A 27,277-nucleotide genomic window follows, 5' to 3' on the forward strand; every position below is an offset into this window, starting at 1 on the left:
TATATATATATATATATATATATATATATAATCTCCAGTATATATATAATATATTAAATATTAAACTGTGGGAGTCAGTGTGTAAAGAAGCTCAACATATTTCTGCTTTTTTATTTCCATGATGACTTTGATGATTAAAATGTCAAATACTCTCAAAAGAGTTTTTTGGTTCTCCTGCTCACTGGTGACACCAACATTGTTTAATATGTCCTCAGAGCCACCCTACTCTTCTTTTCCTTGCAAGAGGTTACACTCCATAGGGAGCCTGAGGTGGGGGTGGCGGGTGGAGGGATGAATTATGAGGAGGAGCCAGAAGATTCTGGCACTGTCACCCTAGATGAGGAGAACTGGTTTGAGAGCCTTGCTGAAGATGACATCTTTACAGAAAACCAGACGTGATTATTGAAGTTATGCCACAGCCACGAAAGTTTTTTGTTTTATTTTCGTTGTTGGGGGAAAAAAAAGGGAGGTAATGCAAGTGTTTTCTCATTTGTCTAGGGGAGGACGAGGAAGAAACCAATGTGATCGTTCTCAGCTACCCTCAGTACTGCCGCTACCGCTCCATGCTGAAGCGCATTCAGGATAAGCCATCTTCCATTCTAACCGACCAGTTCGCGCTAGCCCTGGGTGGCATCGCAGTGGTCAGCAGGAACCCTCAGATCCTGTACTGCCGGGACACCTTTGACCACCCCACTCTCATAGAAAATGAGAGTATATGTGATGAATTTGGTGAGTCTTTGTTTTTTTGTTTTTCTATCTGAAATTCAACATGTGTCAACAGTTGTTCTTGTGAGGGGTGGTGAGGGGGAACAGGCCTGTGTGCCATCCCACTCCTCCCATTCCCCACAGCGTCATTCCCTTCTTGGCAGCCTTCGTTTACCACTGTTTAAAGATTATTATTTAATATTTGTTGTTCAATATAGAGTGAAGTTGGTTGGTTGACCTTGAAATTGGACTTCAGGACAGGAAGCTTTCATGCTTTTTCTTAAAAGGCTTTGGCTATTCAAATACTGTCTTTTTAGATTTGGTTAATCATTCCCTTTTGTAAGGTACTGTAAAATGCACAAATTGTAGGTACTTCAGTACTATAAAGTGAATAGGTAGATGGATGGATGGATGGATATATACAGTAGTTTTCATGTTCCCCAATTTTTTCTTCATACACAGTGCCCACCCAAGATGGGCATGTGCACATACATTTGTCTGCTTCTCTGCCTAGCTCAGTGTCCACGAGTCTCTGTAGGCATAGGGATTTGGGGGAAAAGACATCACATCATCAGTTTGGGAAGTCTTGAATGGTGTAGAGACTGGAGGATGCAGACAGTTGTTTTCTCACATTTTCACTCTCTCATCTGTTTGTCAAAGAGATTGGATCAATTAGAGGTTCTCTGCAGACTGAATTCCTATACTTACAGAGGCATGACCACCTCCACCCTCACCCTCTACCCCCACCCTCCACCTTCTCTGGGAATCACCCCCATAGATGGGATGATGAAGCCCTGCTGAATCCCTCGTGGGCCCCTCGGTGGAAAAGAAGTTGAGACCCCCTGATCTAGAAAGAGCATAGCATCCCTTTGATCTGGAACATTCCTTGATGCTGTTGGTTTATGTTTCCCCCCAAAGAATCCTGGTTTACAGATTATTCAATTTCAGGTTATCCTGCTTAGCCATTACAGACCTCAGCATGGTTTGGGGAGTCCTTTCAAAATGGATTCTTTGTGACTCCAGCAGCCCTGTTGCTCCTGCTTAGAGGGATTTTGTAAAGCAGATGTGGGGGCGAGGGGATGGGAATGATGACTCAAGAAGGAAGGGACAAGAGAAAAAAAAAGAGAACAGAAAGATCTAACTTCATTGGAGTCTAAAGGCCATTACTTTTTTTTTTCCCCTTATAAATTGTTTTCTCAGATGTCTTTTTACAACTCTGGCTTATAAGATGACTCAATCTATGAGAGTGTAATAGTGTTTGTACAAGTTCTATTTTCTTTCTTTAAAGAAGGATTTATTGTCATATTTTTAATATTCAAAAAATCTTCTTTAAGGAGATAAATGTGCATTTTTTTTCAATATCCTCTTTTCATCCATCTAATCATCAGATTAGCATGTACAGACCTCCCCTTTTCAGTATTGGTGAACTTTTCTTCCATATCCCCTGCTCCAAAACCCTGTATCCTACTTGTTACTCAAGTGGTCTCTAAATTCCTGGCACCCACTGAAACTGTAAGAGTGCTTTCTCTCATTTGAGATGATTCAAAATTAGAGTTTCACAATGTAATATAATGAAAAAAATGTTTTAACCTTTTTGGCTAATTTAAGAGTTATTAGTCATTGCCTTTCAAAGCTGTTACATCTAGAATTGGTAATAGAAAGAAGTTCCAATTCAACAGCGATCACAATGGCTGTTAAGAGTTCCTAAATTAGTTTTAAATGTTCTCACAAACACAAGCGTCTGACTTTTGAATGTTTTCCTGAACTTTCTTCTGGTATAGCTAATGTCAATGCTGTTTTTCTTCTTTAGCCTCTTAAAGGGGAAGTTTTCTTTTGGAATAAAGGTATCTTTAAAGAGCTTCTAGATGGTTCTTTTAATAATTGGAGTATTAGATTTTTTTTTTCAGTTAAGCTTGTACTTCAAATAGTTTCTACTTTTGAAAGTAGTTTGTGTGAACAAGTCAACAAAAAAAGCTTGTTTTGACCCAATTTGAACACCTTAATTAACATGTCTCCCCCACCTCCTCCTTTCCGTCACAAATCTTAATTTCCAGAGAACAGCCTTTTAAATCTCCCAACTGGTTGTATTTGAAATCGGCATGGGCTAACGTGTTTGTTAAAACATGGCGTTAGGTTTCTCCAACCAACTAACAGTTGGTGGAAGAACATAAATTTAATTAGTGACTAGCATTAAACAAATGTTCCTAATATTAAACACTGCCAGATGACTGAAACACTTCTGTCAGATTACTGAGAGTGCCAAGGGGCCCACAGATGAATTTTCTACACAGTATATATTCTGTACTACACGTTTGGTGACTTCAGTAATTGGTCAGATGTAATTTAGGTAACAGTATGCCTAGGCTGTAAAAATCAAATTTTATTAGCCATATCACCAGGTGGATGAATGGTAGGGCTGGTGGCAAAGAGTTTATAGCATTTAGCAGCTATACCTTTGACACATGAAATTCATAAATTGCCATAAAATGCCTCCAAAGTCCTTCTCAAAAGGACAGTGTCTGCTTTCCTATGATTGGATAATGTTTATTTTATTAACTAATATACTTTTTGCTTTCTTCTATTAAGTGGGGTTATGGAATGGGAGTGGGAGGGGCTTGACCAAAAAATAAATAAAACACGGTCCTTGCTTGTTTTGAGGATTTAAAATCTAACTGGAAAAGACAGGATTACCGTGCCCAAAAGGTTAACTAATGTTATGAGAAAATCGATGATTAAGTATTTCTCGGGTGTCACAGAAAACAAGTGCAGAAGGAATTTGGCAGTGGTTGGGGGCAGCTGTATATGGCAGTCAGGGTGAGGGGGTCAGGGAAGGCCTTATGGAAAAGGTAGGATTTGATGTGGTTTTAAAAGAGAGGAATCAGGTTATTAGAAAACTGCTAGCAAGGGTACATTGCTTAAAATTCATGTCCTTGACTCTCCATATTAGAAACCGGCTGCCCTTGACCTGGGTCTGATGTTGGTCTTTCTCAGATTAGTTCTGTTCTGAGCCCCTGATCTTTGGGTGGGTTGTGAGAGTGGCCTGATGCCCTCTTTACCAGGGCACATGAATATGAGCCCTGAAAGATCCCAGAGCATCTCTGGAACTGGAACAGCTTTTTTTTTTCTTGGATACAGATATCCCCACATTTTCTCTGGGTGTTCTCTAGATGGCTTACCTGCATTCTCTGTATTCATCTCTGAAAAGAGATACCCTTGCCCAACTGCCTAAGACAGTACCTCCTCCCTGCTTCTTTAATGTTGTCCACTGAATAACAAGTTTAATTGAACAATAAAAGTAAAGCTTTTAAATCTGCAATGAGTCCCTGTAAATAAATTCTCCATGGAATTTTATGAAGCTGTTTAATGAAAAGTTTGATTAGAAACTATTAAAGAAAGATAGAATAGATGAAATTTCATCATTTAATCCAACATTACAGTAGTGTCATTTTGATTTTTATTTACATTGAGATATTCAGAAAAGAGTAAATATATCCTGGTTTTAATTAACTATCCTCCTTACTTGGGAAAGGTTATTTTAGGCTTGAAGGGTTTTGATAGCATACCATCTGCTTTCTTCACTGTATTTTATTCAAGTCCCTTCCTTGCTTACAGCACTGTGCAATGTCTAAACCTATGACATAAGCATAAATTGAATCATATTAATGGTAGGTGATTGAAACGCTTCAGCCTCAACATCCTGTCCGCATTCTTCCATCTTGTCAGTTACACTGTTCTACAGGCAATGTGCATGAGAGACTTGACTATTTTTAAAACTAAAGCAACGGACTGCCCATTAAGACGTTATGAAAACTCATTGTATTGCACATGCAATTAGGAAATGAGATTATAATAACAATGAGGGGAAAGTGACATGAATGGTAATTTTTTTCTTCATGAAAATCTTCACACTATGCATAATTTCTGCCCCCTCGGTCCTATTAGAATCTCCTGACATAATGCATTCCCCACCAGCCCCCTACTTTCCTTTTACCTCCTTTTTGGTGATGATTCCTCTTTTGTAAAATGCATCCTGTCATTTATATTGTATTATGGTCTATACTATAGAGACAACGCACACAGGCAAACATTTTGTCTATTTTTGCTGTTAGAACAATAAAATGTCCACCACTTTGTAATGCACAGTGTTTACATTAATATCACACAGATTAATTTCACATGTGTGAAGTGTTGACAGCTAAATCCAAACAGAGGCACATGCAGTATAGTAGATAAATGGAAAAGTTTAAGATGCTGGCTCCCATCAGGGAGATGTAAGGCAACCCAATAGACATAAGTGAGATGAAGTCAGTTCTTAGAGGTGAATGGGACTAAATGGTTTAAGGTATGATTGACTTAAAGAAATAGTCTGTTTTGGTCTGGGTTTTGAATTGCAAAGAAACGTTAAGAAGTCAAAGTTGTGCTTCTAAGTTCTTTGACATCAGGGAGTGTTTGTGTATGCTTATGGACCAGGGAACTGGGTGGGGGTCATAAGATGGCTGTGGTCTCTTGCCTGGAAAGAAAAGAGATGAATCCTTGTTAGGTGTTGGACCCATGTGTAGATACCATGAGCTCTGATCTTCAGGGAGAAGTTGGCTATATCATTATTAAGACATGTATGTTGCTATGGGGTCAGGGCAGAGGACAGCAGGTTAGAGAAAAGAGTTCTAAGCTCATGGGCAAATGGCCCAGGTTTAAATCAGGGCTCAAACATCTGATTCTCTCTGTGTCTGGGCAGGTGACATGAAGTCCCTACCTTGCCTCCTGTGTAAAATCAGGTAATCACAGTCAACTTGCTGAGCTCAGAATAAGTCTGTGTTCATGTAATTAAAAAAAAAAAAATCTTTGTATAAATGAAACTTCTCTACTGTTTCTATTCGAGTCTTAGGTCTTAGACAACTTGTATTCATCAGAAATGATCTTGTTCTTTGAATAATAAAGGAGCCCAATCCCCTGAGGCTCCTGGGGTCTTACTAGAATCTTAATGGGAAAAGAAAAGTTTTGTACTTTTTATAGTATGTTTCAAAGGTTTTCTGACTCTGCATTGAACTTTCCCTTGCTGTTTTTCCTGTTGGTTGAAATAATGATATTTTAGACAAAAGAAGAAAAAGCAAAGGTTAGAAAGCAAAACAGATGAGGGGACAAAACCCTGAAATTTTATGAAAGAAAACTCAGGACATATAAAATTATTTTGAAGCATAAAGGATGAACTGGACTCTGCCTCTTCCTTCTAAACATCACATGTTTTGCTGGAAATGAGAGGAAATACAGTTGTTTTGTTAAGGATCCTGGGAATTTGTAAGTGAGTAAACATTTTTTTTTTCCTTGCCAAAGTAGGTTTCATGGTCACAGTGGATTTCGATGATCAAATGGCTTTGTTCCTGGCCCCTGTCCATATTCAGGCTTTCACTGCCTGCCTGTGGTGCCCACCGATCTCCCAAATGATAACACAGCAGACATTTTTCTGTAATTGAAAGCCAGTGGGAAAGGAGTGTGCTTCTTGTACACCGCTGTAGATGCAGAAGACCTTAACCTTCAGAGATCTCACTGCTCTGTCCTAGATGTTTTTAGAGGTTTTATCACTAGAGAAACATCGATGCAAGTCACCCTCTGTGCTTCTTGTTGCCTCTGCTGACAAAGTAGGGACAAAGAGAAGGTTGAGGTGAGTCAAATCCAAATAAATCTGCTGATAGAGGTGTGTCAGATTGTGCTCCAGGGATCAGATCATGATTAACATAATTAACATACGGACTCAGCTTCCAAGACAGTAAGACTCAAGGAAAGCTTGAGAGCAGACCTCCTTGGACAGAGGCGTTGAAAGGGGGAGATCACCTCTCTTGGAGATTAATGAAAAGAATTTTATGTTGCAACCGTAAATTAACTTACAGTCAGGATATATGGAATGGGTAAGATTAGTAGATTTCTTTTCTATTTTGGGAACTTGAAAGGAGATTTAAAAATAGCTCTGGACTCCTTTTGTAGCTTCGTGGACTGGATGGGTTATTAAACACTGTTTGGACTCACAGGTACAATAAACTCTTATTCATCCCAGAAGAAAGGATTTGTGTCTGTTGGCCAATATTCCACTTAGCATTTCATTTATAAAAGCAAGAAAGTTATATCCTAGTATATTAGCAAGATCAACATATTCCTCTCTAGGGTGAAACAGACATTTTTGTCAATTTAAAAATATATATACTGTATAGGAAAGAACCAGGTCATTGAAAAATCACAGGCAAATGTGCTAGTGTAGGGTCAGGAATATCAGAATGAGGTTCAGAATAAGTCTATATTTGCTCAATGTTTAAAATTCTCTTGATAAATGATAATGCTCTCTAATCCCCTTCATTCTATCTTGTCAAGGGAATTAGACTAATTCAAGTTCCTTGGCCTGTAGGTGAGGTTGACTGGGAGGCTTAAAGCCTAGTACAGTGGCTGATACACTGTACACCTTCATTCATTTATTTATTCATTTGTTGATCTAATCAGTATCTTATTTGGCACCTGTTATTTTTTGCCAAGTGGTATTCTGGTCCTTGTGTACAACAGATGTGAACAAGACAGAAATTTCCTCTCTGTTAAAGCAGTTACATGATAGTATCTAGAAAGGAGAGTGACAACATGTAAGATCACCGTGGACCACACACCAAAGGAGTAGACCTTACAAGATTGTTGTGAAGATGAAAAGGGTAAAAGCGCTGAGATGGTACCTTGTATGTACTGTGGAAGTCTCATTGTTGACTGCATCTTCCTGTACCTCTGACCTCACCCAATACAACATGGACCACATATGGGCCCATAGTGGTTCATCAAAAAATCACACCTAAAAAATTGTTTCATACCTACATTGACCACTGAAGAAGATAGGTTTGTTGATACTAAAACTTATAATGCATCTGTTCAGCCCAGACATACTTGTTTGTTTATCCCTCAGCATGGACTGTGTTTCCCCAGATACCATGGATCCAACTCTTTCTCATTATTCAGGCCTCAACCCAACATCTCCCCAGAGAAATCTTTGACCATCCCTCCTCCACAAGTCCAGCCCTATCCCTTCACTCAGTGTGTTATTATCTTCCTTTAACTCATCATTATCTGAAATTAACTCCCATAATTGTTTATATGTTTATAGTCTGTCTGCCCACATTCTACATTGTAAACTCTTGGTAATGTGAGCGGTGACTTTTCTGTCTTGTTCACAATCATGTGCCCTGGGACCAGAACTGTACTTGGCACATAATAGATGTGTAATAAATACTGGTTAAGTGAACAAGTGGATACATTTGTACCGTGGCTCAGGATCATTGCTGTCTCCTGTGTTATGGATAAAGACATTGCAACTCAGTAATGTGACACAGCTAGCAAGTTGTCAAATTGGGGTGTTAATCAAGGAAGCTTACCTTATCATCCATGATTTCAACCCCCATTTCCCTTCCCCAGAAGGCCTGTAGCTCATACCTGCTCAGAAAGAGCAATTGGGCTGCCGGATATCAGGCTAACTAGAAACTGGTAACTGATCAGCTTTCCAAGATAATGCATAGCTTAGTAGGTTCTATAGCAATTAAATGGACAGATTGGTTTATGTGGGAAAGAAATAATTCTAAAGATTATTATGTGAAAACCACCAGGTTGGAATCAGGAGACCTTGATGCTGGCATGATGGAAACTCTGTCTCATCTTTGTTATCCCACTCATTCTGCTCCGGCCCTCTGTCCTGGATCTCTTTTCAGCCCCCCCCCACCACCCCCCAGCCAGAGTAATCCCATCCCTGCTCAGATCTCCTGTGCTCCCCTCTCATCAAAGAAACAGACATGGGGAACGGGCTCTTTAAGACCAGGAACTAGTGAGAAGTTGAAGGGGGCAGATAGTAAACAGCCTGTGTTCTCATGGACTCTGTAAGACATGGGGCTTCAATGCTGACAGGACTTTCATTATACACCTCTCTATAATTTTCTGCTTAGAACACATTGGCTTTCCCAACTTGGCATCCTTCTTTAATGAAAAAATTATAGGCCTAATTTCAAAAAATGAAATGTATGCAAGCTTTCCTGCTTCTGTCACTTCTTTATTCCTGTAGCACATAAATCATTTCCCTTTTTAAAATTAAATTTCACTTGCCATGATTTGGTAATGGATTTTCAAAGGAGGCAGAGTAGCCAAGCTCTTGGCACAAGAGCCAGCTCTGCTGCCTGATCAGGAAGTCTTCTCATTGCCGGCTGGCACGGGCCTTGATTCCATCATCTGGGGTTCATTCTCCCTTTGGAAGTTGCCTAGGAATTCTCTCCCTAACAATCCCTTCTCTCAGTGTCCTTTATGACTCTGTAGAGGCCATCTTGGAGGACTAAAGAACACACTGGATTTGGGCACAAAAGATCTAGGGCATTCATTTTTTTGAGCACCGACCATTTCAGACAGAACTCCAGGCATTGTTGGGATCCTTGTCTCTGTTTTTGAAACACTTAAATATTGAATTGTCTGACATAAGACAAGGAACAGTGGTCCACAATGAATATTTTTTGTCGTACTCTTAACGGTCCTGCATTTTACCCATTGGTGACCTTAGGTTAAGGCAGTTTTCACTGGATCACAGACAGACCTAGCATGCTGGTGAAATAGCTTTGTTGACTGCCCTACCCCTGCCTCCACGTCCCCCCCACACACACTCAGGTATGCTCACCCCACAAAATGAGAAGAGCATGGAGCTGAGTCCATTAAAGCTGAAGTTGAAAGGAGATAGCATCTCTCAAAGTTTTGTCAAGGAAAACCAGCTTTATCATATAATGGCCCTTCCAAGGGAGGGTCCACTGAAGAGGAAGGCACATTGAAGTTAAAAGGTGCATGAAAGATGGCCCCAGTGTCAAGGGAACCCTCTTAGAGGAAGTGGATCTCCAGGTGGACATTGAAGGACTCAAGAAGAGGAAGTTGTTTCAGGTGAGGAGGTGGAAACTTTTCTAGACTTTGAAGCTCAAAATAAGAGGTTGTTTTCTCTGTCATTTTTAGCTTGAAGTATAGATGACAAGCAGCCTCCACAAAGCAAAACTCGTTTCTTTCTTAGAAGATGTTAAATTCCCCTGAGAGAGCATGTGCTCCTGGGTCCTTCTCTCATAGACCCCCATTATGGTTGGGACCCAAGGGAAACCTCTTGGAAGAAAAAAAAAATCAACTTGTCTTTCATTAAATTGGATCTTTCCCTTGGGCTGTTAAGAAAGAAAAAAGGGATGCACCATCATTGAAGTGGGAAGTAAAGAGTGAGGGACTTCCTTGGTTTCTTTGTTGCTTAATGGGAAGATTCTAGTTGAGAAATGGGTTTAGAATGATCATCTTCAACATTTTGCTCTGTCTCCTTTCTGTTACTCAGTACTTTTCCAAGTTGAGGGGTTCTGTTTTGTTTTGTTTTATATTTTCACCTTCTGCCTTGTATTAAAATTAACGGCTTCACTTGAACTTTTCTTCACTTATTTCTAGCTCCTTGAGAAGGTATCATGATTCACCCATGTTAGTGATAATATATGTTTGTTGAAATGATATAAAAACTTTGCTAGATTCCAGAGGGCTTCAAACCTCCATCACTTTATGTCCTTTCTTAGATAAGTCAAGTATTTCTTGACCTCAATCTTTCAGCTGTAGTTCATTGTGAATTTAATTCTCAAAGGGAAGTGTCTACCTCAAAGGGATCAGGTTTTTCTCAGCGTTTATATAGCTTTTCAAACCCCAGGAGCATTCTTCATGAATTGATCAACGTCTTTTGTTAAAGTTTGTTCATTTGTTCTGATGCTTTAAAAACCTTATGATCTGCACAACATAGAAGGGTGTTCTTTCTAAGGGAGTTGAGGGGTATTCTTAAGTTAGGACTAATGGTAACCTGTATCTAGAGGTCACCACACTGACCTTACCTGCCTCTACCACACATATAATCGGAATTCACTCTGAAAATCAAGCAACAGTGGCTGATCTGTTAGCATCAGGGAATTTTCAGGTTCTAATTGAAGTGTGGGCTCTATGGGTCAGAAACATAATAGATGTCAATTCATGTTGGAATAGTATCAAAAAGTATTAAGAAAGAAAAGGCTTGGCTGATATAATGTTTCTTGTCCACTTGGTGGATGGCACTGAGACTCCCAAAGACACTTTCTGAATCACTGGCTCACTCCATGTTATTTATAGGTAAGGATGAGACCTTCTGTCTCATAGGAGAGTTCTGTAGAAGATTCTAGTTGAGATACATCCACAAAACATATGAGGTTTAGCAGTTCACATTTTCTCCACTCAGTCCCAGGCATGAACATTATGTCTTTGAAATTAGAGATTAAATATGTTACCAAGGGTATCTCTCTCTCTCTCTCTCTCTCTCTCTCTCTCTCTCTCTCTCTCTCTCTCTCTCCCTCTCCCCTCTCTTTCACACACACACACACACACACAATTAAGTTAAATCTTGTCCCTCAGTTGAAGGGTCATCTTCCTGAGCTGAGTAGACGACCTGGAAGAGGCACAGAGGTTGGAAACTGCTCACCTCATCCTCAGCCCAGCCATTCATCATTTATGAGAGGAAGGTCTTGTGGGTGTAAGAGGCTCCTCAGACTGTGCACAGGGCTTTCACTCAGTCTTGTCTCTATACAACTCTGTTACTGGAAGTGTAAGTATCATTGAGCCCATCGGGCAGTTTGCAAAGCTGATCAGGTGATTCAGTGGTTAGAAAGTAGTGCAGTTGTGCCCAGACCACAATGGGACACTGGTACCAGCTTCTTCACTTGTCCTTTTACCGCCATCCCCCTGAATGTGGCCAGTGATGAAAGAGATGGCCGCTCACCTGCAAACCCCATTTAACCAGAATCTTCCATGAACCAAATACGCCCCCATCCCCTTGGTAAATGTTCTGAGGAGGAGAAAAAAAATGCACAGTAAAAAATAGCTCAAAAATATTTTTCAAAATATTTTCCTCATTATGAAACTATTTCCATTATGGAAAGTCTAAGTAGAATAACAATAATAATTGCCAGTCTTCTGTGAGCATGTACCATGTGTCATGCCTCATGCTAAGCTCTTTGCATACATTTGCTTGTTTAATCCTTACAGTGTCACTATCAGGAAGCTCGCATTAACCATCATTTCACAGAGAAAGGTTAAATAGGCCCAAAGTCATACCAGGGGTAAGTAGTCAAACTGGATCCTAGTTCAGGTCTGTCTGGCTTCAAAGTTGGTATGCTTATCTACTCTGATATTGCCTCACTAAGTAGGAGCAGTAATCTCATCAATGTTATCTATTTCTATCCAGTCTTTTTCTAAGGCATTTTTATTTACTTGAGAGCATTTTTGTATGCCATTTTATACCTTAAATTATTAGTTACTATAAAAGATACACTTCCCCATATTATTATAAGCATTTTATGAACACCATTTTATCGGTTGCCTAATATTGTGTAAAATGACCTTATCAAAATTTACATAATCCCTTTCTACTAGAAGGTTAGAACTTTACCTTCATGGTTTTGTTTTGCTGCTATTGTAAATAATGACTAGTCAACATTGTTATGAACATCTGTATACATTAAAAGCATCAGCACTTTAATGATTTAATTAGGAGAGATTCTAGGAATCTCTTTTTGCCAGTTATTTTTTCTTCTAAGCAATAGCAGAGGTATCAGATAATCAGAGCTTGCTATGGATTTAGGTATCTACTGAACCTTCTACAGCTATGGTTGAGGACAGTGAGAACCTGCACTCAGAATGAACATCTGTGATCTCCATGCCTCTGAAGCCCAATAGGAAAATAGATTTTTTGGGGTGAAGACTGGGCTTTGGCAAGAAAATAAGCTTGCCACTAAGCAGAGATTATCCTATTTGCGTCAGTATCTGAAAGATCTCACTGCAGATTGGATTCTTCTAGAGTTTGAATATGTAGTGTTTCATTACCAATATTTTAATAGACAAGTAAGTATTGTGTGTGTATACACACACACACACACACACACATTGTTTGGAAATACATGGACATTGTGGAATAAACTAATTGAAACTAACATGCATTGTTTCACAGACATATTTTTTCACAATAATAACATAAAATCTGCTCTCTTGGTAATTTTCAAAATGATAATACATTGTAAACTATAGTCTATAAACTATACCATTATAAACTATAGTCTGTAAACTATACCATGGGTATAGTAGATCTCTTGGAATTTATTCCTTCTGACTAAAATTTTGTACACTTTGACCTACCTCTCTCAACTGCTTCCTGTATTCATCCTTGGTAACCATTATTCTACTTTCTATTTCTATAAATTACAATTTTTTTTCAGATTCCATCTGTAAGGGATATAAAGTGGTACTTGTCTTTCTGCATCAAGTTTATTTCACTTAACACAGTATCCTTCAGGTTCATCCATTATTGTTGCAAATGAGAGGATTTCTTTCTTTTTTTAAAGCTGAATAGTATGTGGTGTATAAACCACCACCAATGCTTTATCCATTCCTCAGTTGATGGACACAGGTTGCTTCCCTATCTTGGATCTTATAAATAATGCAGGAATGAACCTGGGAGTATCAGTATCTCTTCAATGTACTGATTTCAACACCTTTTGTTTTATACCTTGTAGTGGGATTGCTGGATCATAGGGTAGTTCTATTTATAATTTCTCTAGGAAACTGCATACTATTTTCCATAATGTCTGTACAAATTTACATTCCCTTGTTACCAATATTTTAATCCCACTCTATGTGCATGTAAGATTGAGAGTGTTGTAGGAACACCTAGAGTTGACGTCCATTGCAAGGGTAATGAAGAGTGGAAGTTAACAAGGTAAGTACTACCACCAGCCCTCATTCGTTATTGGCTTCTGCTCAAGTATACAGATGAACTATTGAGCTGCAATGGAGGTGGACATCAGTTAGTGTGGTAAGAAGTAGCCACAGAAAGTTAAGAGTCTGTTCCTTGGGTAATTACAGGCTCAGGTAAAAGACTTTGCAAAATGAAAGTGCATAGCCATGATTTTGGAGGGATATACTCAATAGTATTAGTTATCAAAAAATTAGGAAAAGGTACAATGTATTAGAAAGGACACTTGTCTGGATATCAGGAGAACTGGGTTCTGAATATGACCCTCATACCAAAGAAGAAGCTTTAGCACTCAGTTAATCTTTCTGAATTTCTGTGTTTTATATGCAATATGAAACATTGGACCACATTTTTGAGCATTTTGAGATCTTTGGTTCCTTTGAGAAACTGATGAAAACTGGGAATCTACTCATAAAACTGTGTATGCAAATGCAATTATTATAAAAATGCCTTTGAACAATGTTGTTAGCAAAATTAGCATATCAAGCAAATATAGAGTATTCTGCATATATTTTTCAGGAGTTATAGAGTATATGAGACCTTAGGTTAAGAACCCCTGGACCGGGTGATCTTTAATATCCTTTTCTGTTCTCACACACTTGCAGGCTATCAATGAAACACAAAAAGGCATTTCTAACAATTGACCATGCACTTCATACTTCATTAACTAGGATGGCTCATTTCCTGAGGATTTTGGTTAATTAAAATATAACAATAATGACAATAATAAAACGCTTTTACTGAGCATTTACCATACGCTCTCGATGCTATCTTAGGTGCATAAAGACAGTTTTCATCTCTAAGTGAAATCTGTTTTGAATTGTACATATTTAATATGATTAATCACTTTGGTGAAAGGCTTCAAAAAGCCAACTTCATCTAACATTTATTGAACACCTACTATATACATTATCCCCATTGATCCTTCCAATCATAGTTTGAGGGAGATGTCATTATCCCTGCTTTACAGGTGAGAAAATCAAAGCTCAGAGCTGTTGGAGAAAGTCACCCAACATGACTCATTAGGTGGGGGAACCTGGAGTTTAAGCTCTGCCCTGTAAACCTCCAAATAATGCTCTTAGAGATTGTGCTGTGCTGCTCTTTTTAGTAGCCAGTTAACTATTCTTATTCATTTAAATAATGATTACAAGAACGTAATTTGTACTCAAAATATAAAGCAAAGCTTCTGCAGGGGAAGCCAAATACATTCTTCAAATTCACATGGATAGGCTTTGCTTCTCCAACCCTGAACAGTGTGAGTGTAAAAGTGATCATTCACCTCACCTCATGGAGCACCTGCTGTGGGTAGGTTGTGAAGTGCGAGAAAGCTGCGAAGATGGAACAGGTTTCTGCCTTTAACGGGTTCAATGGCAGGACTGAGATTCAGTCACTGTGCATTGCTGGGTCTGTTAGCTGTTTGCCATCTGGCTTACGCAGGGCAAACTACAGGTCACATGCAGCCTACTGTCTGCTATGGAGATTTACTGGAACACTGCCCACTTGTGGGCTCATGTCTTATCTGTGGCTGCTTTTGTGCTATGATGGTAGACATGAATGTGGTCCACAGAGATGAAAATACTTACTCTCTGATATTTAATTTTTTTTTTTCCTTAGGCTGAGGATGTGGTTCATCGCTAGAGCACTTGCCCTACACATTGAGGCCCTGGGCTTAATCCCCAACACCATCAAAAATAATAAATTAAAATGTTATTTCTTGACCCTCATATAGACCAATTAGTCACTATAGCTCATCAAATCTAAAGCATCATTTCTAAGACAAATGGAAAGCACTGTAATTTAGATTTACAAAGAGCCATGAATTGGGAGACCATGGGATTCTAGAGACACTGAAATGTGTGTGTTGGGGGCGTGTCTTACAATTGAAAATTTTTTTCAGGGTGATGGTTTAGAGACATTAAAAAAAAACTGTAAAATACAGATTGTCTTAAAGACAGTTTTATCCAGCTGGGCCACCGGTCTGTTGACTCACCATGAAACCTATAACAACAGGTCACGTGATGGGACCCAATAAATTAGAAAAGTGCTAGCTTTTTGGCATCTGTCTTCCCAAAGCCTGTTGCTAATAATGTGTGGAAGAAATATTTTGGCATTGTCTTCTGATACTATTTTCAACTCCTGTTAGTATAAATATTTAGGGTGTTTCAATACAGTGGGTTGTGTGGCAGTAAAATTGTTAGTTCTTTTATCTTAGGGCTGGAATATTTGAACTCTCTGCCTGTTCTTAAAATGCATTATAAGACTGCATACAAAAGGCTTTGTAGTAGTTTGGAATGGGAAGCTTCTCAGATGTTGCTTATGGTCAGATTCTCACCAGTCTGAAAAATATGCTAATTATATACAAGTCTCTGAGCAGAAAGAGTGAACTCAATATTATAATTTTAAACTTCCTGAAAACAAAAACAGGACACTACGGTAAGGGGGAAGTCATGATTAATGCATAAACAGTATGTGCCTCCTAAGTGTATACAAATTGTCCATTTTGTGTACACATATTTTCCAAATGCTCATAAACTGCCCAGAGAGCATCCATATTTGCAAAAATAAGTCATGGAATGACAGTTTGTTTTGTTCTCTCATTCTTTTTTCTTCTTCAAAAATAGACATTTAGGAGTTCTGAGTCAGGCCACATATTACTTGCCTAATTCAGCTGCAGAGTAAGTTATTAATGACCCCCAGATGTTGTTTATAGTGATTGGATATTTTCAGTTGTGAAATAATATTTTCTTTTGTGTGTGTGCAAGTGATATTTCTTAATATGCTCTACAGCATCTGAATAAAAGTTTGATGGCAGAACAGTTTGCATGTCCAATGTAATTGCTTCTAAGTGAGCTCTTCATTCTTCACATTTTTAGCTCTAATTGCTTTTTTTCCCATATGTCTAAAAATAAATATTTGCAAGTTTTGTGTTCTGCGACTCATTGTAATACGTAAAATATTTGTACACTGAGCAAAATTCACTGATACTGTTCGCAGTGGGCTATTTAGAGAAAGTAAGTTTTGTGTGGTAAGAGGAGATAAATTACATTTTTATTAGTATAAATGCCAGAGAAAATCATTTGTCTTATTTTGAAAGAATATTTTTAAAGGAGTGGCCAGATATTTGACCTCTGAAATGATTTAAATAGATTCAGTTGGAAGAAAGGATCCAGTGTCAAAAATAGGTTGTTTTGCTATTTAATGGATATTTTAAGTGATCTTTGGAAGATGGCAATTAATTTTTGGTTATCAGATACAGAGGCCCCACTATGTAGATTATTTAAGTCCCTGACTTGCTGGGCAGGCCTCTTCTCCCTTCATTTGAGTTTATTCCAGCTCATTAGCACCTCCACTCGAAGGTTGGCAGAGAAAAGGAGAGAAAGAAAAAATGAAATCACTTCTGCTGCTCTTAATGGCCCTTGGAAAGAATGGATCATGAATGAAATAGAAACCAGTGGGAAAAATAAGCTATCGGATTTTTTTGTGTGTGTGTTTCTTTTCTCCTGGCCTTCCTTCGTCAGCACAGATAATCAATAGCTGGCTTAAAGAGTTTTAAATGAACTCCGCATCAGAAAGCTTTGCCATTATAATAGCAATATCATTTATTCTCTTTACATTCCCAAAGACTGGGTAGATGCCGGAGAAGTAAATATTGCCCGGTTTCCATGTTGGCGTGAGATGTGTTTCTGAACTCCCCCACATACACATCTTCCCCCAATCAGCAGTTAAGCACAGAAGGTAACCATTTTTATGTGCATTCAGATATAAACATCTGCTTGACCACCATATCATGTGATCCTATGTTATGATCCTGACCTGGTGATATTACGCATTAATGAGAGTCGGCAGGTTTGGTCTTCCTCGTCATATGGGGTTCTTAATGCATTGCTATATTTACAGTTCACCCAGAACAATCTGTGACAAAGGTTTGCTTTCATCAGGACAGCTGCTTGATTTATACCCCATCTCTAGATTCTCTTAGACGTGACAATAAAGTAACTCTTGAATGTTTATGTTACTGAGCCATCTTTTTGATATGTATTCTTTAAGGCATCCTGGCTACAGGAGTCTCAAATTTCGGTCCCCCTTTTGGACCACCATGCAGCTCAGAGCTTTGGAGCTTTGTCTTGGAAGCTCCTTCCATCAATCAGAATACCAAATTTACATTGTTAGGGTCCCTGGAGGTGTTGGAGCTCTGGATTCAGCAATTATTGTGAATAAGAACCTTGCAGCTAGGGTGAGTGCCAACATTCCAAGTGTGAGCACAATGGAAAAGAGAAGTGGTTTATGTTAGAATATGGTCACATTCTTCTGATTAAACCTACTCGAAAAAGACAACATTGTAATATTTTCCAATGACTGTTTATCATGAATTACGTCAGCCTTCATTTAAATTGCTATTATTTCTCCTTAATGTTTCTTGGTGCCTGCATAATTTACAGCACTGGCAGCCCCGGGACTATGAAATAACCTTTCACAACCACCATACAATAGTAAAGAACATGGCGTTTTTGTTGTTAATTATTATAGGACTCCTTTAACTTTTACAAAGTGACATAAAATATTGTTGAGGTATTTATGGTTCAAGCTACTTTTACATGGATCTATTTTGCTTCTGGCTAGTTCTTAACTAAAGCAATCATTTGTGGTTATTAGGCTGCCGGAGATATTATGTCAGAACTGGTTTAAGAGTATTATTATGTATCACATGTCACACACTACATGTCAGCACTTGAGGCTGTCTTTCAATAAAAACAAATGTAATTTTAGTTTGTGCTCTTTTAGGGATTGACGATTTGTAAGCTAACCTGAGTTCATTCTAAGGTGTCCCAGCTGTTTGGGAGCCTGTCTCGGTCTTCCGTCACACACTTTTAGTCTCTTTCCTGTGGATTTAAGACCTTTCCAAAACAAACTTTGGCAAAGGTTTAATTCAGAGTGAAGATTTGCTTCTAGGGAGCCACAGAATTAGCATTGACTGGTTAATTGCCCACAGCCCGGCTGTTCTGATTCCCCCATTCTGTGGCTTTTCTTATAGATTTCCTAAATAGCGGGTCCTCTAGTTATGACCCTCTGAAGGGAGGACAGTTCCAGCCTGCAGAAGACCCTACCTCATCTATTCAGAGGCTACCCCAACTTTCTGGAGAGAAGTCTTGGGTGAAGGGTGGCAGAAGCAAAAAGGATGGGAACATGTTTGAGTTTCCACAAAGCTACCCTTCCAAGCAAACTTTGAATTAATATGTCACTCCCCTGGGTTCCAAATACTATGCATATTTTCCAGTCCTTGCTTATTTAAAGCAAGAAAGGAAGGGCGTGCCAGAAAGTTTTACAAAGAATGAAAACACATTAATGACTCATGTGAACAATTACTGATTTTCTTAACCTATAATTTCTTAATTACTGTCAACCAAAATAATTTGCATGATAATATTTCCCCCTGCCCTCTCCCATCTGTGTTTAGAAGCCGTATAATAGGGATCAAAGAGCCTGTTTGATCAATAATCGGGAAATTTAACTCCTTCCTTCTTAGTGGATTGATGGGACACTGACATGAGATATTCTTCAGAATAATCACCTTGGACACAATGGGCACAGCGAGCTCTCCAGTAAAACAAACAGCTCTGAAAAGAGCTCAGGGGCATTTTCTTTAGCTTGAATTCAAGGAGGAAATTGTGACTTTTATGAAACTTGCATAAATTTACATGTATCCTGTCAGAGTTTTAAAATTAGACAACATGCCTGAATGCCCTGGAAATGAGTCTGCCATCCAGATTTAGAGTGCTTTTAGCTTTTTTAATTAAAGACATTTCACAAGCCAACACCAGAGAAGAAGAGAATTAAGCATTACATAAGAACACAGCAAAGTTTGAGATTTAATGAGTGAATATTATGAATTTATAAAGGAGATAAAAGGTGTGAAAGGAGCAGTTATTGGGAGTTTTCTACATTTTTTTTAAGTGTAAAAAATAGAAGAAGTGAAAAGGCCAAGTTGCCATTTGCTGTAGCCCTCCTTCTGGAACTGGTTCAAAGCTCACAGAACTGACTGCGGGACTGCAATGCTTGTTAATGAGCGCTTGTGGCAGTGCACGGGGGATCATGGGTTTGTCACATGGAGATATATATGTATCAGAAGATGGAAGGCAAGAGTTGCTGCTACAGCCTGGTCGTAAGGAACACAAAGCAATCATCCTAAGGACCACATTTATCTAGAGCTCTGTGCCAAATCCCATAGACGCGCGTTCTGGATTCTTTAATAACGGCTGATAGTGAAATGCAGTTATTGAACATTGTTTTTAGCAGCACATGTTATACCATTTAAAAAACTTAGACTAAATACTGTCAACTCGTGTTTGCTTTCCTAGCATGTTATTCATTTATTGAGAAATTTGGAATGTAAAACATCTGGGAATAACTTGGTGCGCGCAAAGGCATCTTTAAAATGTGTATATTTCAGAACTTCTTTGGTGTATTTATTTAGAAATATGGGAAAATTCTATAAACATGTTCTGGAATATATGTAGCATTTGAATATGAAAGAGAAAGTTGGCATAATTGAAAGCCTGAATTTCATTTTCTATAAATATTACTGTGTCAGAGGAATGGGTTTCTGAAATTAGAGAATCCAGATTATGGTTTGTGATGATATTTACTGAAAAGTATCTCTCTTTGCCCTGGAACGAATGTCTGAGCCAGAAGAGTCCATTCTGGCCCCTTCTGGGTGCTGTGATGTTTATGTCTAAATAAAGGAGTTAATTTATTTCAGCATTTCAAGGCATTAGTTGGAGTTGTACAAACCCGATTGCATAGATATAATCGAGTGTGACCAGAAGGGCCACACCACTGCAGTGTTAATAGCTCCCTGGTTCTGTTCAACAATTAGTCCATATATTTTATAGCTCGGCCTTTAAGGAACTGGCACCATCAGCACAAACACAGCAAGAGATGACACAACACATAGAGGAATCAGAGAAGGAGAGTTATTAATGATTTGCAAATGTTCTTTTGGGTAAGGGAAGAAGAAATTAGACCTGACATCACATAGCTCTTTTGGATTCTTCTAAATTTTACGTTTTGTAGCCATTTTAGTAGCTTTAAGCCCCAGAGTCACCCCACCACCACCCCACAACACACACACACTGTAATACAATTTGTTCTTTGCAATATGGACAGAGTTTATACAATTGAATTTGCCTGTAACCCAGCAGTCTGTACTAAATGAACTCTAAGTTCTTTTAGACACTGCTTTGATGAAATGCTAAAACTCTTGCTATAGATGGGGCTCTCTAAGGGACACATGGGTTTCGTGTTAGGGGCAGTCCGGTTCTATGTAAACTCACTAGGGCCATGGTATTCTTTGAAAACCTCACCCCTTTAATTTTGCCTCAGAGTTCCTTGATCACTCAATTGTGACTTTTGCTCTGGACCCCTGCCTAGACTTTCCACACTCTGGGGCAAGTCTCCTGCCCCTTGCCCAGCACCTACCAGACATGGCAGAACCACCTAGTGGACGAGATTAGTCAGAGAAAACTGCCTCATACCCCTTGCTATGGACAGTTCGTACCTGTTCACTAAAGTAACCCTTCTTTTTGGACATGCTTTGTTAGAGGATAGTGAAATGTTTGGAAAGTAACCAAATGTTGAATAGAACCTTCAGTGCAGACTTTCCACAGGTTTGCTCCTTGAATTTAGGTTAGGGAGCTTTTCCCTATATTGCTTCCTTCAGCTGTCATTCTTAATACATAATTGACCAACCCTGAAAGAAGTAGCATTGCTTTCAGAGTTCTATGCATGCATGTAAATATGACATGGAGCCCTTTCCAGTCTCCTAACACCAACTTGACCAGATGGCATGTTTATTCACATATGGCAGGTCATTGCCACACTTTAAGTCACATTCTTATACCAGAGGAATAGAGTACCGCAAAGCTGAAAGTATTGTTGAGTTTAAGGTAGATTTGTAAAGGGGAACAGACTAGGGATTTAGAGCAGATTGTTAAATCAGAAACAACTTACTACTGGGTCAGATACAGAAAAAAAATGAAGGCTAGATAGCCGTAGCCTTGAATAGGAAGACAAGTAGTGACGTGGGATATTAATTCAGTAAAGGAAGGCCTTACTTATAAAATTAATAAGAATGATACTTTTCGGGAAAAAAATTAAGAAAGCTATTTCTCATATTCCAGTCAAATCACAGATTTTAATGAATTGTGACTATTCAGCTATGCCCTAAACATCAGAGAATGAAGCCTGTTTGGGAGATTTAAGTAAATCTATTTGAAATGATTCAAAAAACAAATTTTGACTAGAAGACTAAGGAGCTAGCTGTGTGATGAAGATTATAGGCAGATGAATAAAGATAATTCTGTTGTTCCTGGAGGATCTTTTACTTTGAGGATGATATAGAAGCGGAGGTGTGTCCACACTGTTTGGCACACTTTTTTGTCAGTAGCTTTGAACCCAATGAGACTTGAGGGGTCACTGAACCTCTCAGGGAGGGCTGTCAGTGCCGTTGATGTGTAGAGGCTGCTGGGATTAATGGAGCTGTGGGTGAAACGGTCTGCAGAACACAAAGCCACTAATCTGCTGAGGTGAAACCTTTGGTTGGAGATTATGAGGGCCTTATGGGTAATTTTTCACCCGAATGCTCCACTTCCCTTTCAAATCACCACAGCAGCATTTAGCTGGCAAATGAAATCCTCCTTGTTCCTCCAAGAGTCCTTTGAGTGGCCAGAGGGAAATAATAAGAGCCCATTAGCACAGATGCAAAACTGTTGTTGGAACTCATCAAATAAAATGTATCAATGGAAGAGTCTAGAATACACCAGCCCTTGTTTGAACCCTGCCACTCTCCTTGTTCTAGGGATGGGATGCTGAGCTAGGGCCTTCCTGTGGCCCTTAGAAATGAAGCCATCATTTTACCATGGTTGTTGTCTTCTCACCTTTAGAACGAGATAGTAGGTATTTAATTTATCGTATGTTTTCCTAATGCTTGGTCCCCTTTCTTGCTCATTCCATTGCTGTTACTGTAGAAGTTAGTTAACTTTTTTGAGTCTTCTCACTTTATGTACAAGAATACTAAAACCTCGTTACCAATGGTAATTGTAAGGATTGGTTGAGATTATGTATGGGAAATGTTTTGCACTGTGTCCCCAATGGAGTAGTTTTGAAATAATAGAAGTAGGAGTTAATGATCAGGGTCACACAGATGAAACTGGTAGTGTCCCTTCTCCTGCTTCTACCCTTTTGAGTGATAAGAGGCTCCTTAGCATCTTCAGCAACATCTGCACAAAGACATGGAAGACACCAATTTAAGCACCAACTCTGACTGCATAAGTCTTTATTGCCTTAGCTCTAAAATGGGGATGATAATATCCTTGTACAGAGTATCTTCTTCATTTATCCATTCATCTATTCTTCTTTCTGCCCAGGTCATTATTCATCAATGCAACATGTATTTAAGAAGAACTAATAATATGCCAGGCACTATATTAGGCCCCAATGATCAGAGATAAATGCCCTGCTTTCATGAATTCTAGAATCTAGGGACGCGACTAGTAAGCAAGTAAATATGTATATAGATACGTATATATGAGAAAGTCTCCATTTTTGACTAAAGCAACACCTGTGGCTTTGTGGCACCCAGTGGCTATGGCACATGCTCAGTGCCACAAGTTTAATGCTAACAGTCCTACTCCTTTTTCCTTGGAGTTTATTTCAGAAAGAGTGGAAGGGAACCTTTCTGTTGAGTTTATAATAGCAATTACAAGCTGATAAGGGCAAAGCATTCATCAAACGCTCATACCTCTGGACTTTTATCTCTTTGGGTCAAATGTTTCCTGATTGATATTGACTACCATATCTTAAGCAGCTTTGAACAGATAAGAAGCTAAGAGAGAAATTCCTTTGAAGAAGATTTGACAAAATTATGTTTTCTGATTCTTTTTTTTTCAGGAGGGAGATTAACTTCCCATTGTTCTTATTAAAAAGTATAAAAACTACCAAACTATTTAGTTGAAGAAAATCCAGAAAAGTTTTCATGGGTGGACAATGCCTACATTCCCACTGGATACAAATTATCTTCTGTATTGATATTCTTTCCCTGTTCTAAGATTGTTTGGAAAGAACTTTCAAAATATTGAAAATGACCCTGTACCAAGATACTTAGGAATAGACAATTATCTAAGAAGAGACATCCACTTGATTACTACATATAAATACCTTACTGGAAATTGCTGTAAGTGAAAGTCTTATAGGTTAAGTATAATTTGTATTCATAGAACATTATTTGTAGAAGCAATGTTTTAAAGGTAGGGAGGGTAGGTTTCTGTCCAAGGACCCAGTATTCAGCTTTCAATTGAAATGACCATAAACATTGTAATTAATCAACTATGTACTCAATTATAAAGTATTTAATTACATTCTGAACAGTAAAAAGCTTCCTAAAGTGTATATAAATCAATTAAACGGGCAATACAGTTACCGATCACATAAAATTATATTTAATGAGATGTGTCATCTATCACAGTGTTTTCCACACACAGTTCTTATCTCACATCTTTGTGATTCATTTCTGCCTTATTTTTACTGTAACAAATCTCACAATAAAGGAACCTCTTTATCTGAGCAATAGAATTCAGTGACATTATTTTGAGCAGATTCACATGGGTATCTTCAAAGAGAGTTTGGAGAGGGGGGAGATTTGGGTCATGTCTAATGGCTTTTTGAAAAAGTGGTTTGGATTTGTCTGTTTGCCTTTTTTGGCGGTGTGAGGGGCTGTAAACTTTCCTATAGCAAGTCTGGTCACTTAAATTTAAGTTACGGTCTTACTCTTACATCTGTAGTTGGCATCTAGTGCCTCAAATTTAGCCAGATGACCTGTGTTTGCTTGTGTATTTCCAGCAAACCTGTGTTTGCTGCTGGGTGTTACAACAGAGGTGTAATTAGAAAGATACAGATATAAATCATTCTTGATCAAGTCACTGCACATTGAGAAGTACAGGTATAACTTGTGACCATATTGTGGCTCAAGTTTTATGTGCATCATCAAGCAAGCTATTCCATGCAGTCTGACCCAGGGCCAGTGGAGCTGAAGCAAATTGTAAGCTCATTTGCATTTTTAATTTTGGTAAAATTAGAAGGATTTCTAAAATATTTTGATAAATATATCCCCCAAATGGCTTTCACTGAATGGAAATCCACGAGGTATTTGTATCTGGTAAAGATGCACCAAAGACCCTGCCTTGTACATTCTCACATGTATTTGGCAGTGGATAATAAGAAAATAACTGAGTAACTCCTAAGAACTGGCTTTCTAATAAGGTGGTAACACCACTCATTTACCTCTTGACCACTTCACCTAGGGTCACATTCCAAGTGGCTGTTCCAAGCATGGCATTAGAATCATGCTCATCACCTACATCCAACCACCAGTGATACCTTTTGGAACAACTGACCAGGGAAGAACTACCCAACAGAGTGACCAGAAGACCTTCTCCATAATTTCATAGATAGCTTGTATGGTTCTTTTGATCCCTCAGTTTTCTGTGTTACTAGTAGGAGATATATGCGGTGGGGACAATCAGTTTGTTCATTTATTTGTGTGTCCAACTGACATTTATTGATTACCCAACCACACAATGGTGACTAACTTCACATAAGGAAATAAGACTGGTACAATAGGGAATACAACCCAGGGCCAGCCTTTCAGGACACAGAAAGCTTTGAATTAAACAACTGTAACAGTTAAATAAATATCTGATAAGGCTAAATGAATCCTTCATGTCATGTTTAGTAGACAGAAAGAAGATATATATACATACATATGTACATACACACAGATGTATTTAAAGTTTGATTATTCCCTACAACATTTTGTGAGAACTAATGTAATTGAGGAACTGCAAATTTTGTGAGTAATATATGAATGCCACTCAACCCTTCTGCCTTGTGGGATTGTCAGTTTGAGTCAGGGTTCAAAACTGGAGCTTGATGAGATTTTTCTCTAAATGTGTTGACTAATACAAATTAAACCCGTAAACGTCACATGCAGATTCACTATCTTTTGCACTCTTTTAAAATACCCAAAGATGCACCTAGTTAATAACCTGCTCTGTGTTCTTAATAAAGAGCAGGCTAATTAAAAATTGTTTGCTGGCTGAAAATGAATAAATGAAGAATCATATATTAAAATAGGCAACTTCAGCCTGCAAAGGAACTGAACTGGGGCTAGTGGGAATGCAAGGAGTAATTGTGAGCCTTTCATCACCAAGGATGACACATACAAAGGAAGAGTCATGTCATGGTGACAAGGTGCTGGGGTAAGGAGGCTCTTGGCAGGCTGGGCAGCCAGGGTGAGTTTCACCCTCTATAATGCAGAAAGAAAAGAGGAAAGGAAACAGAATCTGTACTTCTCCTTCTCCCTCCATCTTTTCTAGTCTTATGTATCCATCAAGTGCCATCTTGCTCCAAGTCCTGTGCCAGCCCCCTGGAGTCTGTCTCTGGGAGGCCTACTGTATGGAGGGTCTTTACCATACAGTATCCCCTAAGAGGATAATGGTTCCTTCCTTGGGTTCTGCACAGCCAAGGACTATAGTTAGAAGACTTTAGTTTTTAAACTCATTTTTCTCTCCTTTGAACATAAACTTCGTCTGTATCTTTCCTGGAGAAGAAAGCCTCTCATCCTTGTATTACCCCTCAGCCTGGCCCACTTATTCCCTCCTGCAGATCTCAGCTTAAACAGCACTTCCTCAGAGACATCTTCCCTAAGGTTCCCATGACATCCCTGTGGTGCTTCCAGAGCTCCTACACGTGCCCTTTTATCACAGCTACTGTCTCTCTTTGCCACACGCCAGAACCTCAGCTTTGAGACCTTGGAAAACAGCGCAGCCTGCTCATTGTAGGTAACATGTTAAAAAATGCTATGTCAACTCTGACTCCCCTCAGACAAACTCCACATCCCTAAAAAGTGGGAACCCTATCTCATGTTTCTTTGGTGACCCAAGAAATATTTAGTCACAAGGCCAATGGATGCCCAAGAATTTTTTTTTAATTTTTTTTTTTTTTTCAGAACAGAGGATTGAACCCCAGGGTCTGAGCATGCTAGGCAGGAGCTCTACCACTGAAAATAGTACCTAACTCTGCTATTACATTTATCTTAGCCAGGAATTGAGACAGGTTTTCTTTAATGATGTGGGGGACAGGGAGAAAAACGAACGAGCTTGGGCTTGTTTTGTTCTTCGTTTGAAGGAGTGATCTAAGTACTAAAATACTAGTTTACGGTGTTGAGTGAGCAATCCTATGTGAAGTGCGTGCCAGTCATGCATCCTGCTTTGCAGCCTCTCTCTTTGGCCCCCTCCTCTCGGGCAACAAAGCCTATTTGCTGGGATGGTATAGAGTGAGGCAGGCTGCTCTGAAGAGGAGGTAGAAAGCACCGAGCCAAGAAAATGAACCGTGAAGACACGTGGGCCTACTCTCTGTGTCCAATCACTGTTACTCACTACCCGCGTGTTCCGGGCAATTATTCAACTTCCCTGTGTCGGTTTCCTCATTTGTAGGTTAGTGACAATGATGCTACCCATCTCAGGGGGATTTTATATAAGGACAGTGCTTGGCCAAAAAAATATTGTAAGAGATTTAAAATATATACCACAACTAAGCCGGACCAAGAAGATTTGCTAGTCTCCATCCATTCTCCAGAACTGTTTGTGGGACCATTTGGGGTGGCAGTAGGCTGGGGGGGGGGGGGGG

The 27,277-nt window shown here is 39.0% G+C and overlaps 1 protein-coding gene across 3 annotated transcripts in view; it reads left to right on the plus strand.

Moving 5' to 3' along the window:
• The window catches only part of Arid5b (AT-rich interaction domain 5B), a 183,078-nt gene that overhangs the window by 95,245 nt on the left and 60,556 nt on the right, over positions 1 to 27,277 (plus strand). For all 3 annotated transcript variants that reach the window (XM_015504696.2, XM_048814437.1, XM_048814428.1), the window contains one exon: positions 499 to 729. In XM_015504696.2, the coding sequence (XP_015360182.1) occupies positions 499 to 729 (231 nt within the window). The remainder of the gene's footprint in view (positions 1 to 498; positions 730 to 27,277) is intronic.

This window comes from Marmota marmota, unplaced genomic scaffold, assembly GCF_001458135.2.
Source record: "Marmota marmota marmota unplaced genomic scaffold, marMar, whole genome shotgun sequence".
Classification (NCBI taxonomy): Eukaryota; Metazoa; Chordata; class Mammalia; order Rodentia; family Sciuridae; genus Marmota; species Marmota marmota.